A 19,275-nucleotide genomic window follows, 5' to 3' on the forward strand; every position below is an offset into this window, starting at 1 on the left:
TTATTGATTAATAATCATACTGAAAATGAAACCCAGGATTAAGTTAGGTCTCTGACATTAAGGAAGACTAAGTCATTATCTGTCTCAACAGATCAAATCATATCTAAGTAACTCACAACAGGAATCTGAGAACAGGAAATTGTCCATTACACTAGACTCATGAAGCCCATCTGCTTAGGACAATAAATGCCAGCTTGGTAAAAGGTTTGACACTGAGGAACAGTGAATTATTTTGAATTACAGGACATTCTTAATAAAACAGTTAACTCTTGCATTCTAGGTGTTAATGAACCTCTGTTTCCAGGAAGTTTTCTCCAGGAAGAATAGCCAAGAAAGCATCAACACCACATCTTCTAGCAGCATTGAAAGTTAATTTAAAAAGGACAATATAAGTTATTTATTGTCAATTTACAATAAATAACTTACATTATTATTCATGATGTCATTATTCTTGATCATTTAGCAACTGATTTTTATGTTGAAAATGTCATATAATGATTTCAAATTTTACTTTAAAAGAGCCATAAGGGTAAGGGGCAATTAGGTGATGCAGCAGATAGAGAAATGACTTGGAGTCAGGAGAACCTGAGTTCATATCAAACCTCAGACACTTATTAGCTGTGTGACCCTGAACAAGTCAGTTAACCCCAATGATCTCCAAAGGGACATAAAAAGAGGATGTTTTAAATATACAATTATCTCTTCTATATCATAAGGGGTACAGAACCCCAGCAATGTGGAAAAATTTTTGGCTTTCCATTTGGATCAGAGAAGAAGAATGAATTATTATGGTATTAAAAGTTAAAATATGTTGATAATATATAATATTATATATTTTATGCATTTCTGGATTTCTAAACTTTTTTCTGTATTATATATAACTTTCATAAACTTCCCCCCTAAATCTTCATTTAATTTCTTATATTGACCTGCAATATATCAAAACTTTGTGATATAAAAGGGATAAATGCATTTGTGAATGCAATTTCTATTTCTGGATTTCAATTTTACCAAATGCACACTTTGAGGGAAGCCTTATAGTTAGTTTAAAGTACAAACTTAAGAGTCAGGACTAGAGTATGAATTCTAGCTCTCCCACTTTACTAGCTATCCATGTCATTTGGTGAACCCTACTGCCCCTATCTGTAAAATGGCTATTGCATTCAACAAGCATTTATTTAATACCTACTGTATGTTCCATATACTGTGCTAGGTGCTAGGGTACAAAGATAAAAGGAAAATAATTGCTTCTTTCAATGAGTTTATTACTGGGGGAAACAACAAAGATACAAAAAAGTAAATGCAAAATACATACAAAGTCATTTCCTGGAAGTGAAGATGAGAGATGGTACAGTTTTAATATATATGTCAATTTATTAACAATAGAACAAGGGTTCTAGTGAGCATAATGAAAGGATGGAGAAGATGAGGATAAGGACACTAGAAAAGAAAGGTTAGTGTGGATGGCTATGAATGAGCAGGGACTCATTGGAAAAAGAAATTGTAGTTTATAACTATTAAGAAATGGTTATAGTTCAGAATCAAAGAGAATCTGAGAGGAGACACAGGGCAGAGGTTATCACTCTCTTCTAAGCAAAAAATGTAATAATGATTTGTTTTTCAGTCTTGGAAAAGAAATAGAAAGCAGAATGAAGGGAGATTGTGTGTGTGTGTGTGTGTGTGTGTGTGTCAGCAAGGAAGAATCTTGCTTAATATTCAAGGAAAATATCTCCAATAACTACTATATAGGCTTGAGATAGGCAATCTATAATCCTTAAAATGCTATGTAGGTTTGAGATTTTAGTATTATACATTCTAGCTACTCAATACTACACCAAATATATGATAGCTAAATTTGATTGAATCCCCCTTTCTAGAGCTAATCTATATCTTCAAGATTATTTTAGGGCCTTTTAAAATTATGGAATTGGAGAGCTCAGTAGCTGCATATACCTAGTAGGTGTTGAATGTTATAGGTAGCATTGTAAAGAGCTTTAGTGATCATTGATTCTTATGCCTATTCGGAAAAGAAAATCCAAATGGTCACATCCTAGTTCTACTAATTACTAATTTTGAGATTGTTGATGTATTATTTCACTTTTCTGGTCTCAATTTGTTCCCATAGAAAATGGGTGAATGGAAAATTTACTATGTATGAAGTATTCTAAGTATTTGAAATATAAAGACAAATGCAAAGACAATTTTAGCCTTACAGGAGCTTCCATTCTAACAGTAACAAACAATGCATATATGGAAGTAGTGGCCAGGAAGGACATTTTGGTTTGTAGTACTCTAGAACTAATGAGTAGAACCCTAGATGGGCACACCATTTTCAAGAGTAATGGTAATACTCATTTGATCATGAAGGTGTTGGTCTAGACCTGTTGTTCTCAAAGTATATATTTTTAAAGTATGATTGTATGATTTATTTATTTAGTAGAGTAAATATCTATAAATATTTAAAAGCTCTTTGAAAGAGCCCTCAATAATTTCTAATAGTGCAAAGATGTGCTAAGATAAAATTTTGGAGAACTATTGATGTAGGCTATTTTTAAGTACTTCCAACTGAGTATCTACACACAGAAACACACACACATATGCATAAACTTTTACCTAGAAAAATCCATTCTATTTTTAAAATATGTCCAATTATTGGAATTTATTTTTCTATTACATTCGGCTGAAATATATCTACTTTTTGGAGACTATTGTAGAAGAATGGAGAGTGGAGAACTTTGGGATACATGATAGGGTTATTGACTTGACTACACTAGGTATATGCTTTTGCTAATCTTGCTGCAAAGCTAATAACGTGTCTTTTAATAGTATGGATAATCTATGTTACACAGTGGGAATTAAAAGTGACTCAGAGTTTCTATTTAGCAGTTATACTTCTGCAGGCAAACATTTTACCCTGAAAACCAGCTGATGGTTCTTATATAATAAAAGTGATTTCTTTCTTTCTTTCTTTTTTTTTTTTGGCAAGGATTTTTTTTTTATTAAAACTTCTAATTTTTCAAAACATTTGTATGGACAATTCTTTAACATTAGCCCCTACAAAACTTTGTGTTCCAATTTTCCCTCCTTTCCCCCATGCTCTCCCTTAGATGGCAAGTAATCCAATATATGTTAAATATGGTAGACATATATGTTAAAGCCAATATATGCATACATATTTATACAATTATTGTGCTACACAAGAAAAATCAAATAAAACAAGTAAAGAAAAAAGAAGCAGAATAAAATGCAAGCAAGCAACAATTAAAAGAGTGAAAATGTTACATTGTGAACCAAATTCTGTTCCCACAGGCCTCTCTCTGGGAGTAGATGGCTCTCTTTATCACTGAACAATTGGAATTGGTTTGAATCATCTCATCGTTGAGAAGAGTCACCTCCATCAGAATTGATCATAGTATAGTCCTACAGTTGCTGTGTAAAATGATCTCTTGGTTCTGCTCATTTTATTTAACATCAGTGCAGGTAGGTCTCTCTAGGCCTGTCTGAAATCATCCTGCTGATTGTTTCTTACAGAATAATAATATTCCATAGCAGTCATAGACCATAACTAATTCAGCTATTCCCCAATTGATGGGTATCAACTCAGTTTCCAGTTTCTTGACACTACAAAAAGTGCTGCCACAAAAAAAAATTGCAATGTGGGTCCTTTTCCCTCCTTCAAGATCTCTTTGAGATATAAGCCCAGTAGTAACACTTCTGGATCAAAGGGTATGCACAGTTTGATAACTTTTTAAGTATAGTTCCAAATTGCTCTCCAGAATGGTTGGATCTGTTCACAGTTCCACCAACAATTTATCAGTATCCAGTTTTCCCACATCCCCTCCAACATTTGTCATTATCTTTTCCTGTCATTTTAGCTAATCTGAGAGGTGTGTAGTGGTACCCCAGAGTTGTCTTAATTTGCATTTCTCCAATCAATAGTGATTTGGAGCACCTTTTCAAATGATTAGAAATAGTTTCAATTTCTTCATCTGAAAATTGTCTGTATACTATTAAAAGTGATTTCTCTATGTTTTAGTGGTTTGAAAATGATCAGATTCCTCAAAATATTGAATTAAAAAAGTTTGATAGGATGGTAGCTAAATAGCTGTAGATGTTCCCTTTTTATTTATAGCAAGTAATTATATGTGTCCTATGCTAGATCAAGAACAAGGCTCTCTGATTTGATAAAGATGTGTTTTGCCTTCTATGAATTTTAGAAAGTGGAAATTTATATTTACTTATGGTCTATATTGGATTGTAGAAGTTTCAAAGATTCTAAGTACTGGTTCTGGTTTAGTAGACTAACTGGTAGGTCATTGGTATGGAGTGAAAGTTAGATCTTAGAAATGTCTGTATTATAACATGGATAAAATTCTCACCTTGATATACAAATGAGAGATAAACCAGAGAGAGAACATGAATATGAACCAGAGGGACAACACTTTGGCTAAACCCCTATTTTCATGATAGCACAAATACCAGAAATTCCCCATTTTTAGGCTAATAAGAAACATTTGACAATGCTCAAATGTCCAACAGCAGCAAAGAAAAATTGGTTTAAAAGCTTTAAAAAGATATCATAACAGCTTAAATAACTTTTCAAAAAGAAATTTATAAAATATATTTATCAGTCTAATAGGCCGCAGATATATATTCACCTTGGAGGCATCATCTCAAGGGAAGCATCTGTAAAACCCAATAGCATCAGAAATAGCATTTGTTTCATGGGGATTAAGACAATTACTTTTCACTCTAGTAATATTAGCTCATGAAACAAATAAAATTAAAGAAAAAGCTATTGGTGCATTCAAATAAAATATTTGTTCAATGAAAGAGTTTCATTTACAGAACTTATGACTAATAGGATGAGCAGTTTCAATATGAGCAAACAGTTGGCTGCTTATTAAACATCTTGAAGATTCCACTCATGCTCCTCTTTCTCATTTAATTAAAGCAAATGAGCAAATAAGAAAAGGTTCAATATAATAAAATGTTTAATTTAGCATGCTGAAAAGTAACTATGCATTATCTATAAACTTTTTATTTTTCTGGTATCTAACAAAGTACCCTGCTCAAAGTAGATGCTTAATAAATACTTGTTGATTTTTTTTTTTTTTTGAAGTTTGCATGCTAGGTGGGGGGTGGTATAAAGTTCAAATAAGACTGTCCTTTATTTTTGTGAGTTTATGACCTAGTACAGGGGTGAATATTCTCTATTATGAGAAAACTTTATTGGACTAGTGAAAAACAGTGTTATAATGTTGGGGGGGGGTAGTTGTTACTACTGACAAGGCAGGAGAAAATACATCCCACAGGTGCGAACATTTTAACTGATCTGTAAGAATATAACAGGCAAAGAGGAGGGGGAAAATTCCTCCAGGCACAGGGAACAAGGAAAGCCATGAACAAAAGCAGAGGCATGGGAATATGGTGCTCATTGAAGATATAACAGAATTATTTATTTTGTTTGCACTATATAGTACATGGAGGGGAATAATATGTGATTAGGGTGGAAAGGAAGTATGGCATCAAATTATGGAATGGCTTGAAAGCCAAGAAGAAAAGTTTGATCATTATGAGGGTTTGGGGCAGGACAGTAGCATAGAGTTACAAGATTTTGAAGAACATGATCTATAAGTTCATTAGGGAGTTTATGACTATAATATGAAACATAAAATGATGGATTGGACAGTTATTACAAAGGGGAATATATATTTAAAAGTTTTTTTTAAATAGTCCATGAAAGTAGAAATAAATACCTGTACTAGAAAGGTGCCAATAGGGATAGAGAGGAAAATATGGATAGGAAAAATCTTACTGTGAAGGACAAATAAACAGGATTGGAGGCTATAGATTTAGATCATCAAGTACATCTCTCTAACTTAAAAGTAAACTAACTAAATCTCACATAGTTACATAGCTTGTAAATGTCTGAAGCAGAATTCAAACTTACATCTTCATGACTATAAATACAGCTTACCATCACTATTTTCCTGCTACCAAACTGCCATGGTTACTGATTAGATATAGTAACATGAAGAATTTGAAGACAGAAGAATAGTAGGATGGGATTGCCACTGATAGAAAAAAGTAAGAAGAAATAGCAGGTGTAGAGGGAAAATAGTCTAAGCTTGTTTTTGCATATATGGAACAAGAGGTGCTATAAGGCTTATAAATAAAGGTGATCTTGTGGTAACTTGAAATGGAAGTATTAGGAAGGAGGCATTCATGTCCTTGATATATATTTGGGCATTGTATAACTAAATATCATAATTAAATACAGAGACAATGGAATTGCTAAGGAAAAGTATGCAGAGGGTGAAGAGGTGATGGTCTAAGACAGAAAGTTAGTAAATGCCCTCCATAGGATGTCTCGAAGTGAAAGAGGAACCAACAAATGAGAAAGAGAAGGGCAATAAACTAAATAATTTTGTACTATTTTGTGCTATAATTGCAAAAGCTCACATTTAGCTGGAGTAAAAAAGAGGAGTAGATTTTGTGTGATAGATCCTTTAAACTCAACAACTAAATTTATTTTCCGTAACTGAATAAGAATAGTGGTAATTTGGAGAAAGTTGAAAGAGAACAAACAATGTGGCATAAAAGTTGGTTAAAATCACATTTTAAATCTAATCATTAAAAAAGGGAATTGTTTAACTTGGAAAAGAGATATCATTATGGCAAAAACTAACTTCTTGTAAAACTTAGCATTTATAGCATGGCCTGTTATTGAGTAGAACAGAAGTCAAATAATATTACCACATTCTAGACATGGAAAAATAATATCTTTGAATGGTTATCTATTAAGGGAAGTTAAAACATGATTTAACAGGATTCACTAATAAAGTGAACTTTATCTCTATTTTCACACAAAAAGAAAAAAATAGAGGGTTAAAACTTATTTTATGTAAATTTGGAATAAAAAATAAAACATGTTCTTGAAACCCAGTATTAGCCGATATATCTAATGACTAAAATAAATCATCACAGGAATGAGGAAATCCTATAGTGAGCCTAAGAAATATTAGATAATTAGCCTTAGGAAACAATTTACTTAACCTGTGTATCATGGCTTCTTTTGGTCTCTAGTTCACAGAAATATTTCTTAATGACAGATTCACATAGATTTTAGACCCTGATCATTATATTTAGCAACATTCCACATAAAAAGAAAAAAATAGAAATTTGAGAAATATCATTTTTATCAAATAGACAGTAAAACTAAATCATTCAGACAAAAACCTAAAAATATTATTTAGAGGATAAATTATTCAAATAGTTATTTAAAAAACGATTTCCTCTTACTTAAGTCCATACAAAAGTAAAAGTGGCATAATAATATATTAGTATATTTCTCACAAATATTCTCAAATTGCGATTATGCATTGGTCCACAAATAGATTGGCTATAGTTTGAGGTAAATTAAGGTGACCATGTAGATTGGTTGTGGCAGCTTTGTTGAATAATTTTGAGCAAATATGGTAGCCTCTGTTGGCCTTATATATATATATGACCTATATGTTTTTTTTGGTCACACGTTGAGAAAGAGTTTAAATGACTCTTAGTGATAGATAGATGGATAGATAGATGGATGGATGGATGTATATAGCTATGATTCAAATGACAGCTTTTTGGTTTTTTGAAAACTATACCTTGGGCTGCTGAACTAGATTTCTAAAAAAAAAATTTCCTTTAATGGTAAAAGTAGAAAATCTATATCTAGTATAATAGAAACTTTATCATCCTATTTATAGACTGATTAATGAGATGATTTCTGGAAGACCTATTGCTGAATTGATATGTATAACCAACCTTTTGCTAAAGCAAAGACAGAATCAATTATTAGACTGTAAATTATTTTAGATGGCAAACTATATCTTATTCATGTTTGTATCTTTGGCCAAAACTAATAAAACATTTTGTATTGTAAATAAGTAAGAATATAATGCATAATTATTGAATATTAGAGAATTTTCAAGTAATCCTTTTACTTCACTGTTAACTTTTTCAAACATATGTGACATTTAAACTTAAATATTCTCTACATTTCTACAGTGATGAAGGATATAAGATAAGCAATTTATTTTCAATGAAAATGGAATTATTTCAGGGATAAATGCACATTTTACTATGATTACTTTCATTTTCAATAGTAGAGAACAATCTAGTTACATTACAACAAAAGAGATGAATTAGACATGTATGGCTAAGCTTTAAAAAAGTAGTAGTGGGAAATTGAGAAGTCAATATATTTTTACATTTTGATGAAATATACTTTCTTTCACACAGGAAGAGATGGGTGGTTCAATCTTTAAGTTTCCTATCTTTTTTATGACCATACCATTCAGTGATAAAACTTCTTGGGTTAAATGTGTGTCCTTGATTTTGAACAAGTGTTTTATTTTTGTATGGGATACTAATATAAACATACATCAAAAAAACTGAGACTGTAGCCTCATCAGGTTCAGGTGCTAAGCAGTTATAATAAGTGTCAAAGGATACCATGTTTGCAGTAGCCAAGCTTTATAAACACAGTCTTACTTACCACAGTTGGCTTCATCTGATGCATCAGCACAGTCTGGATCCTCATCACAAACCCACAGTTTGGAAATGCAGTGTTTGGTAGTTTTACACTGGAAATAATCTGGTGAACAGCTGTTTTCCGCTTTAAAGGAAAACAAATTATTGTTTGTTCTGCTCAAGAAACAATTTTTTAAAGATAAATGAAATATTTAAATCTGTTTAAGAATGTATTAGTTATCTCTAAGTAAACTAGCCCTGAAGGTAGATTATATTTTATGCATTTTTCCTAATATATATTTTCATATGAAATAAAACTCTCTCATTTAGTAATATTAAATACAATGGAAATTTTTATAGTTACTGGATTTGATAGAAATCAATAAAGCAAAAGTTGAAACATTTGTGACATTTCACAATTTGTTTGATTACTTTGTTCACAAAAAAGGAAATGAGGCCTTACTATTATACGAAGTTAATGAATCAAGACAGTGTTTAGCATCTAGAAGCTTTAGGGAAATAAGAGGCATACAAACTGCTATCAGAATCTCAAGAATTGTGTCTTAAGGATTGGAGAAGAAGAAATGAAAGGAAGATTCTGACTGTAAACTGCATCACAAATTCAAGTTTAATGGATCGACTTCTAGAATGGCTAACCATAAAGAACTGGTGCTGACTTTATTCTGTATGTGCCATCTTAATCAAATTGCTGGATGACTGAGCATTATTTACTGATAAAAGTTCCAAAGTAATAAAATAAAACTTCAGTGAGACAGAAATTGTTGACAATAGTTTTGTAGACAGTCGAAAACTTCAAAAAATCTCTAATATTCTGACACCTTTTTCTGGGGAAAGAAAATATTTTCTATGTAACTTAGCTTTGTTTTAGATAAGGAATGGAGATAAAGGTGAAGCTATATAAATAGGAAGATAGTTTTATTTTTATTATTGTCTCTTGGAGTGAACTAAATTTAAAATCTCTATTATATAAAACTCTATTAAAATATTCTATAATATTGTTTCCCGAGATATTTTAAAATTATACTTAGTAACTCAGATCCAACATTTTACAAATTTCCCATTTGATAAATTATATTTTATTTTGTAAGCATGATATACACTTAAATAATACTTGATTTCTTTGACTGAAATAATGTTATTGATTTGGAAAATCTGAATAAATCATATGAATAAACTATCACCTTTCATCTAATATAATGAAAAAAACAATTATAAACAAATGGGAACTTTTTTTTCTCTCATTAAAAATGAGTATCTCAATTTTTAACTTTCTATGCTGTCTTCCCAACCACCCAGAATAGAAAGCTGAATTTTAAAAGATAGATATTAGAAGGATGTATGTACTTAGCAGTTCCAAAGAAACACTCTTTCAAAACACTGTATAAGATTGGAATTTCCATTTTAAATAAAGACTCATTAGGAAGGAAAATTTGCAGTTTTTCTAGCTATGTTTAGTAGCACTTTAGATAGAAAATGGTAAATGTTTCCTTTCACATTTAAAAGGAAGAAACAATAATTAAAATTTGTCCAAAAAAGAAGTATGTCTTTACTATTTTGTCAACTCTTTTTTCTTTTCTTTTTTTTAATTAAAGCTTTTTATTTACAAAGCATATGCATGGGTAATTTTTCCATCACTGACCTTGCATAACCTTTTGTTGCAAATTTTCCCCTCTTTCCTCCTGTCCCCTCCCCTAGCTGGCAGTTAGCCCAATACATGTTAAATATATTGAAATATATGTTAGATCCAACATATGTATACAATTGTCTTGTGTCAACTCTTTTTCAATGAAAGTGATTTTTTCCAGAAAGTCAAACTAAAATATAATTGATACATTCTATGAGAATGAGAATTTTTTCACACTTCACTGTTTAAATTTATTTTAAGGAGGACAGTCTTATATATGAAAAGTTTTTTTTTTTTGTAGGACGTTTTGTTCACAATTAAATTAACAAATAGTTTGGTAAATTAGTTTAATTTGTCATAGTTAAGCATTATAGGACAAGTTCTGTGACAAAACATGCAATTAAAATAACTACAAAACTCTATGAATGAAGATGATTTCTAGGCTCTAAACGGAGTCTGATTATCCTAATTGATTAAATAAATTCAGATAAAAGATAGTAACCAATCTCTTATAGTCAACTATAATGAAATTTGACCTGCAACAATAATCATAATAGTTCTTTGTAATAAGTATGCTATATTTTCATGCAAATGTCATTTATGATTTAAGAATATCAAGTAGAAAAAAGCTACTGTGAAAGAAAAATGATGTTGAATTCTGAGCTGTAGCCACTGTTGATAGTGAGATAATGGTCAATTAAAACCATTTAATGCTTTCACCTTTTTAATAATAATGGTGATAGGGAGAAGGAAAATTGCATTTTAATATTGAAAAAGCCAGTTTCCTTCTTGGAACCTTTTCATGATTTCTAGCTGCGTTTTTGTTAAGACAATAGTTTTTTGTTTTTTTTTAATTTCTACTTGCACTCACTACATACAACCATTTTAAATAGGCCACCCTAGCTGTTTCTAGTGAGTCATGGCCTGATTTGATAACTGTCTACATGGCTACATCAAATCATCAGAAGATGCAAATTTTTAGCCCAGCTTTCAGCAAAGGTCAGTGGTGATACAGAGCACTGTGAGGATGACTTACGGCAGTCCCTTTCATCTTCTTCATCGCCACAGTCATCTTGTCCATTACACCTGAGGTTTATTGGGATACATTTTTGATTTTTGGTGCACTTGAACTGACCTGACAGGCAGACATGTGTGTCTGAAAGATAGAGAGGGAAGACAGAAATCAAAACTGAAGCCTGGGTTTGAATATAAATAGATGAGAATGTAATCAGCTAAAAATTAGATTCACATTCTTAAGTTAGGCATGCAATTACCCACCACAGTTGAGTTCATCAGAGTTGTCCCCACAATCATTTTCTCCATCACAGATAAAAGCTGGCAGAGCACAGAGTCCAGTTCCACATTGAAATCGGCCTGGTTGACATTTAAATTCAGCTGGGAAAAGAGGAGGAATAAAAAATAATTAAAAACCCTTATAGAATTGCAGACTGGCTTATTAATATTGCTTTTCTGACATTCAAAATATTTATTTTATTATTATTATAAACGTTTCTTGAAGTTAAATGTTAATGTCTCAAAATCAGATAGTAATCCGATTCAAATATGCTACTAATCTAGGGATAACTAAAGTTACCTCCAGATTATCCTTCACAGTATCACAGTGAGGAAAACAAAAGAATATGGAGGAACACATAAATGTATCCTGATTTTAATAAAGTTATATTGGTGCTGGTGAAGAGATAGACTATCATTCACAAAGGACATTCTAAGCACATTTGGGGGGGAAAAAACAAGCACATATACTATCCTATCTTTTTTATTCCCAGTAATAAGAATTTGGGTTGTTGTTTGTTTGGCTTTTATTTTTCTTGCAAAGATATATTCACAAATACTGACTATATCAGAATGACTAATATCACTAATATATACTGTTTACAAGGTTCTACTTGTATTTACTATTCCAATTCTCCTATTGGATAAAAACTATAGTTTTATAATGAATAGCAGAATAATTTGCATGCGATAAAAATACAGATGTTGCCATAATGGATAACTCCCAATAGCAGTTTTAATATAACATATCCAATGTGCACTATCCACATGAATTTTTAACATCATATACACTGTGCACATATACAAAAAAAAAGAAAATAGTCACTTTGTGAATAAGGCCCACAAAGTATGTTACTGAGCCCTGGAACAAAACTTTTTAATGTAACAATGGTTTTTTAATAGATTTCAGATAAGTGATTCAAGTAAATTATTTTTAAAAGCATCTTTTATGTGGAGAACCCTGTGCTAATCATTGGAAATATAAAAGTAAGAAATGACATAATCTCTGCTCTCAAAGATCTTATGATCTACAAGAGAGGACACAAACTCATACAAACAAGGAAAGCAGTAGATAAGGTATGATAGTGGTAAAAGAGAGACAGAGAAAGTGAGCTAGAAAAAACTGAGCAGGGAGAGAATACTTTCAGGTGGGAAGGATAATAATGGAAGGTTTCATAGTGGATTCTTGAGGAAAGCAGAGGATTTCAACAAGTAGAGATAAGGAGAGTCATTTCAGGCTTGAGGTATGGCCTGTGGGAATTAATGGAGGTCTGAGATAATAATAATAAAGTTGGAAAAATTAATAAAAATATTATTAAAATCTTTTCCCTTTTTGGTACTTATTAAAAGTATTTCTTTTTGCTTTAGTCCATAAAAACAAATCAAAGTGGTAAAATAGCAAACTGGTCAGTATGTTTCTTTCAAATATTCTTAATTATTTGGACATTAATCCACCATGATTGCATAGATATTGCAAGGAGCTATGCTCATGCTATTTTTGTGGCTTATTATGTCTCATCGTGGATTGTAAATCTTTGTCAATGTCATTTTGATTGACTGCAACCCACCTTCAACCTGAGAAGGCAATATTAAAGTGGCCAACTCAGCCACCTCTAAGAGACTATACAAGAAAGTGACCTACTACTTGTGCAATATGACCAAATTAACAGTGCTATTTTATAAATAGTACCTACTAATGCCATTAACACATAAATCTCTGAACACAGATTGGTAACAACTCTGACCTTTTCAACTGTTCAAAGGATGAGAGCTTACAAAATAGCAATGTTCAAGATTAATGGAACAATATAAATTTGAAGATTCTTTTCAAAATTTAATACTGATAGAAAAGTTGGGAAACTACATCTCTATAAAGGTAAATATTTCAGTTTGTAATATACATCAAACAATTTAATTTTTTATTTTCTAATTTTGTACATTTGTTTTGTACATCCAATTTTACAAATTCGTTACATCAAAACTAGATTGAATATCCTCTAATAAATAATTACAACATATAATGGTTAGTTCACAGATAAGATCACCTCAGAAGTTGTATAATTCTTGAATAAACATCTGAGGGAGTCATTCTAAGTATAACAGTCATCAATAATTTCTTTAAAACTTCTAAATATTACTTAGGGATATTTTTATAAGTGATAAGTGGTGCACAAAACATTTGTTTTTGTTTTAAAAGGCAGCATTTGAGTCATAGTTTCAATTTTTGCAGGCATATTTGATTAAGAGGTTCTAAAATTTAAATATCTTAATTTCTAAATATACTCACGACAATCATCAGGTTCATCAGATCCATCTCCACAGTCATCCACAGTATCACATTTCCACCAGAATGGGATACATTTATCGGTTTTGCATCGGAACTTAAAAAAAGAACAATTTGTCATGTTTCATATCTTATATACATACATATGTGTTTATGTGTGTATTATGTATGTATATATGTATAATGTGTGTATATACATAATGAAAATAAGAATATTAAAGTAAATATAAAAGTCCATTTTTGAATTGTGAATATTTAAAAAGCTATACAATCAGAGAAATAATTTGTAAAGAAAATGGTCCTAAGAATTGCTAAATAGACAGAAATGGCATGAACAGAGATGATCTAGAGGCTGAAGAGACACCAGCAAAAGCTGGGTAATCAAAAATAAAATTTAAATTTCCCAGACAACTACCAGAAACTTCCCACGGGAGTTAGATGAATTTTATTTGTGATAGATTTCTGACTGAATTACCAGATTCTACTTTGTAAAAATTGCTTAAACATTAGGAAAAAACATGTAATTCTATTCCCCAAACAGGTTCTATCTAAATCTGATTTGTCAAGGAAAAAAATCTTGTATTAAGATAGTTGAAGTTAACATAGCAAGTTATATAGCAAGTCCAGTCATTATGGATTATGATTTGAGTTGACTCACAATTATCCACATTCAACTTACAAAAAATGCACAATAAAAATGCTGACAACAGAACATAAAGTAAAGCTATAGAACTTTTTGACAGGTGCCTTTGATAAAATAGGTAGGGGGAGAAGAAAAAAATGTCAATAATATTTTTCTTCATAATCCATAAAACCACCCACTCCAACATGAATGTACATGATTTTTTCACATTCCTTACCCATTGTAAAAAGAAAAAGGCTAAAGAAAAAAGGACCACAGTGACCAGGAAAAATATTAATTTTCCAATCTAATACTCTAAAATATGACAATTTTTCTTTTTGAATGAGGTGTCTGGTAAAAATGAGACAATGTAGAGGGTCCAAGATTCTACAAGGAGCTCTTTATCCATGGTTCACTTGGTTCTCATTTGACCCAATTCACAAATAATAAAAAATTCAGGACAATATTATTGCCATATATCAGTCTATGTAAATCAGGCCAGTCCCATTTCACCCAGAGACAGAAATACTATTGTCCTTTGTAACATCCTTATTGGTCCTACTCAGCAGAGACCAAGAAAGCATAGCTAATGTATTCTTGCAAGTGCCCAAGACCATAAATAATCCCTTTCTCAGCAACATTCTGCGGATCTCTATCCTGTAAAAAGTACAGGAAACAGAAAAGTGTGTATTTTCTCAAGAGAAAGAATATGCACTTGAAATTTTTTGACAGATTAAAAGTGTCTGTTCCACACCAAACTCCTTTAATTATGTCAACTAGCCAATAGTATATTTAAGCAATTCTCTCAAGCTTAAAATTTAAAAAAAAAAAAAAAAAAACAAAAAAAAAACAAAAAAAAAACAAATACTTCAATCTTCTCCCTTTGCACTACAGGAAAAATAATGAAATGTACATTTTTCAATATTCTTCCCAAATTAAAGAGAAACAATTTATGGCTCTTTATAGCTTAGTCATTCAAGAAGTAGTACTCATGAATTATAGTACATTCCATATAACTGACAGAGAAGTTATTGACAAATTATTTTCAGTTTTGATAACAGATCTAGATAATAGAAAAATTAGACCTATCTCAGATTTCTCCATTGAAGATTGATGTTCTCAAGTCATGGCATTCTGTCTAAATACTCTTGACTGGTCTGATGCAACATTACATTACAAGCCTTCCCTCCAAGTCTTCTCTTCCCTCCCATACCAGAAATTGTTTCCCTCATCTTCTCTGCTACTTAGAATCATTTACTTTCTTAATTCAGCTATTTAGACTTTCTCCATGACCAGCCTCATTTCTTTCCCCACTTATTGTCCTATTTTTTGTATTTACTTAAATATAAAAATTATTTAGGTTTAGTAGAAAGTAAACTCCTTGAAGTTTCTAAAGGAATATTTCATTTTTGTCTTCTTATCCCTACCTCTTAGAACTGTGTTTTGCATATGGTAAATGTTTTAAAATTGTGGATTGAATTAGGAGGAAAAATGGCCTCCAAACTATCCTTTTAATGTGCACTGGCTTTCTTCAAGCCAACAGAGGGCTTGTTAGCTTTTGCTGGACTTGTTTTGCATGACATTAAGCTGATCCAAGGGCAGGCACTACCATTTTAACTTTAATGTGACAGTGAACATATTCTTCTGCTAACATGAAGAAAAACGTGGAGGTGGTGAGAGGCATCTCTGTGACTGTATTAGTTTCTTGAGCAATGGAAAAAGATGAGAAAAGGTCAGAGGCATTGTAGTACACAAAGCACATTTGACTTGGGATAAGGGTAATCATAATTTTATTAGCTCAGTTGGTTCTTCACCATATCTTCTATCCCTCAGCAAATTGTTGTGCATTTGATTATTCATCTTTATTAAAGGTCAGCAGAACTGATTTGGAAACCTGTTTGTTATCTCTGAACAACAGGGCTATGAATCCAAGTGACAATGTGACCGTTCTGCTGTTTTGCCTGTATTGCTTAAGCCTGTATTAACGTCTGTTGTGCTTTTGCCTCCCATGATTTTGGGAGAAGGGAGAAAATCATTGTATAGTTAGAGACTGGCTAGTGATATAATGTCTTGGTAAATATACAAATTCACACACACACACACACACACACACAACACACAACACACACTGTACATTTCAATGCATGGATACTAAGTACAATTGATTTAACGAGCACTTTGAGTTTTATGACATTACTATTTTCACAGTCCTTCAAAGAGAAATTTTAAAAAATCTCCCCAAAGTCTTTATTCATTAGATGAGTCTTTATTAAAATAAACACTAACTATTGGACTATATACAGTTGTATGATTTGCTGTTTCATTTTTAATAGGAACATAAAAAAGACATTTGAGTAAAGAGAAAGCAAGGGTAAAATATATTTATCATGTTACAGTTTTTATGCTAATCAGCATCTTTTCATTACTCTCAGAAGGAAGATCTTTTCTATTTCTAGTCTGTGATCCATTTTTCATCCTTAAACTCAGTAACTTAAAGAAGATTAACACTAAATATAAATGTAAAGTATCCTTCACAGTAAATGTTCCCCAAGACTAATATCTTCATAAAATAAATTAAGGATTACATTCTTATCACCCACAAGAAGTGAGGACTATAAAGTAATTACTAAAGGAAATTCATCCTAACACTAGCATAAGAATAAGGGACACAAAATCCCATTATGTACTCTGCTTTAGTAGAAGTGTTCATTTAAATCATCACTAGGTAACTTTCAAAAAAGAAAAGCCATTTACTTTTGAAAAGGTTAGTGTTACAGGGATTTTCCTTTGAATCTCAGAAGAAAGTTCCTCTTTATCTCCACTTGGGTCTCATGCATTTTAACTCCCAGTAGAATGAATATGAATATAATAAAGTCTGATTTGTGAGCTATATATAGCTCATAGATTTTATAGAATTACCCTACTATCATTTGTATGATGTCATTGGTTGAAATAATCTCTGAATGACAAAAACCCCATGTTTTACAAGATAAAACACAACTGTCTATCAAAAATGTATTACAATTCATGAAAGTAGTTTATAATTTGTGTGTGATTCATTGTTTGCTTTAAATTAAAATCTACTTTACTTAAAATTGTGTTTCCATGTACTGGCTTCTTTCCAACATTTAGACAATGGAGTAAGAATAAAACTTGTCTTGATTTCTATCTTTATCATTTCATAATAATCAATCACAATAAACTATCAATAATCAGATTGACTGACTATCCCACAAATTAAATGACTTATGGGGTCAACCTTCGCCCCCCCAAAACCCCAAATAAACAAACAAACAATGACACTTTCAAAATATCATGCTTGAAAGTAAAAGAACAAAGCTGGTAATGAGAGAGTCATATAGGTAGTCCAGTGAGGTTGAAGTTTTTTCCTTTGTTTTATTTTAAATCGGTCTCAAATTTATGATCCAGAAGAATATAAATGGCAAACATCAGTATATAATTTTCTTGAGAAACAGAGTTTTATCAACTAGGTTATAAAGTATACCAATTCTATCCATTTTTGTAGTGTTTCTAAAACATAGTAATTATTGGTGAAGATAATGTTTTTGTTTTGCCTTTAATTACTCTTTCTTAAGCAATGAAACATAACTGACTCTTATGAACTGGGTTTACACATTGCAATGTGTTGGTTTTTTTTAATCAATCAGTTATTTATGTTTTGATCAAACTTGAATTGATTTAAAAAACATAGCCAACCTGATTTCTGATATTGCCATAGCTTATCTCATGCATTTGTTTATATAAGATTTACTCTCCTTTTAGGCCATAATTAACCTTTCACTATACTTAGCTATGGCTTATAAGGTAAAACAATATTTCAGTATGATAAAGCATTTTGGATTTTACTACTTGCTTTTGTTTGGTTACCTTAGTTTATGATACAAATATTGCTGTAAAGTTCACTAATGCCCAGTGGTATAGGAAATCATGCCACATTATCATATCTAAATATTATTAAATTATTAGTATAATTATTAGGATCACAGTACAGTAGATTTAGAACTAGAAGGGATCCTGCATTCCATCTTACTCCAAATTCTCAGTTTAGAGTTGGAAGAGTTGAAAGTCCATAAAAGTTAAGTGACTGGCTCAGTGGTATATAAGTTGTAAACAGTAGATCTGATATCTGAAATCAGGGATTATGTTCAAATCCATCTGTCTTTCCCATATCACTAAAGCCCTTCTCTTGTGCCTCACTGTAGGATATCCTCAGGTGCTAAGGTAACAGATTGCAAGGTTTGGTAGATCCTACTAAGTTAGAAATGCTTTGCATAAATGCTTGATAACAGACTAATTGTCTACTGTCCAAGACTCGGCCTCTGCTGCAAGATTCAGGTAAATTCATTACAAAAAAAATATTGCTATGAAATCATTTTCACTTTTAACCTACGATGAACAAAAAAAAAATCTGCTTTGTAGCTATGATCTACATCAGTGGGATGAAATCATAATCCATAAAGATGTTAAATGCTAGTAATTATTTTTTGCTAGAATTCTTACTATTTTTTTTTCTAAATCATTGGTTGAAGGCTTCTGAGGTTAAGACAAATACAAATGACTCATGAAGGACAATGCTATTCACACCCAGATAAAGAACTGATGGACATTTTTTTTTCATTTTCTTTATTCAGTTTTTTTTTCTTGTATTGATCTGTTTTTTCTTCTTTTACAACTGTGACTAATATGGATGTCATGATGGCACATGTATAACCTATATCAAATTGCCTACCATTTTCAGAAGAAAAGAGGGATGAAGGGAGAAAGAAAAATTTGGAACTCAAAATTTTGTAAGAAGAAATGATAAAAATTGCATTGAGATGCATTTAGGGGAAAAAATAAAATACTATTTAAAAAAAGAAAGATTTATCAGGAAACAATGAGAGTCAAATA

General features: G+C 31.3%; 1 protein-coding gene across 1 annotated transcript in view; it reads right to left on the reverse strand.

The window, feature by feature from the left end:
- Positions 1–19,275, reverse strand: part of LRP1B (LDL receptor related protein 1B) — a 2,378,573-nt gene that overhangs the window by 271,486 nt on the left and 2,087,812 nt on the right. Inside the window, exons 63-66 of the mRNA XM_031963676.1 lie at positions 13,746–13,839; positions 11,444–11,560; positions 11,202–11,321; positions 8,546–8,665 (exon numbers count right to left, since the gene is read on the reverse strand). Of these exons, the coding sequence (XP_031819536.1) occupies positions 8,546–8,665; positions 11,202–11,321; positions 11,444–11,560; positions 13,746–13,839 (451 nt within the window). The remainder of the gene's footprint in view (positions 1–8,545; positions 8,666–11,201; positions 11,322–11,443; positions 11,561–13,745; positions 13,840–19,275) is intronic.

This window comes from Sarcophilus harrisii, chromosome 3, assembly GCF_902635505.1.
Source record: "Sarcophilus harrisii chromosome 3, mSarHar1.11, whole genome shotgun sequence".
NCBI lineage: Eukaryota > Metazoa > Chordata > Mammalia > Dasyuromorphia > Dasyuridae > Sarcophilus > Sarcophilus harrisii.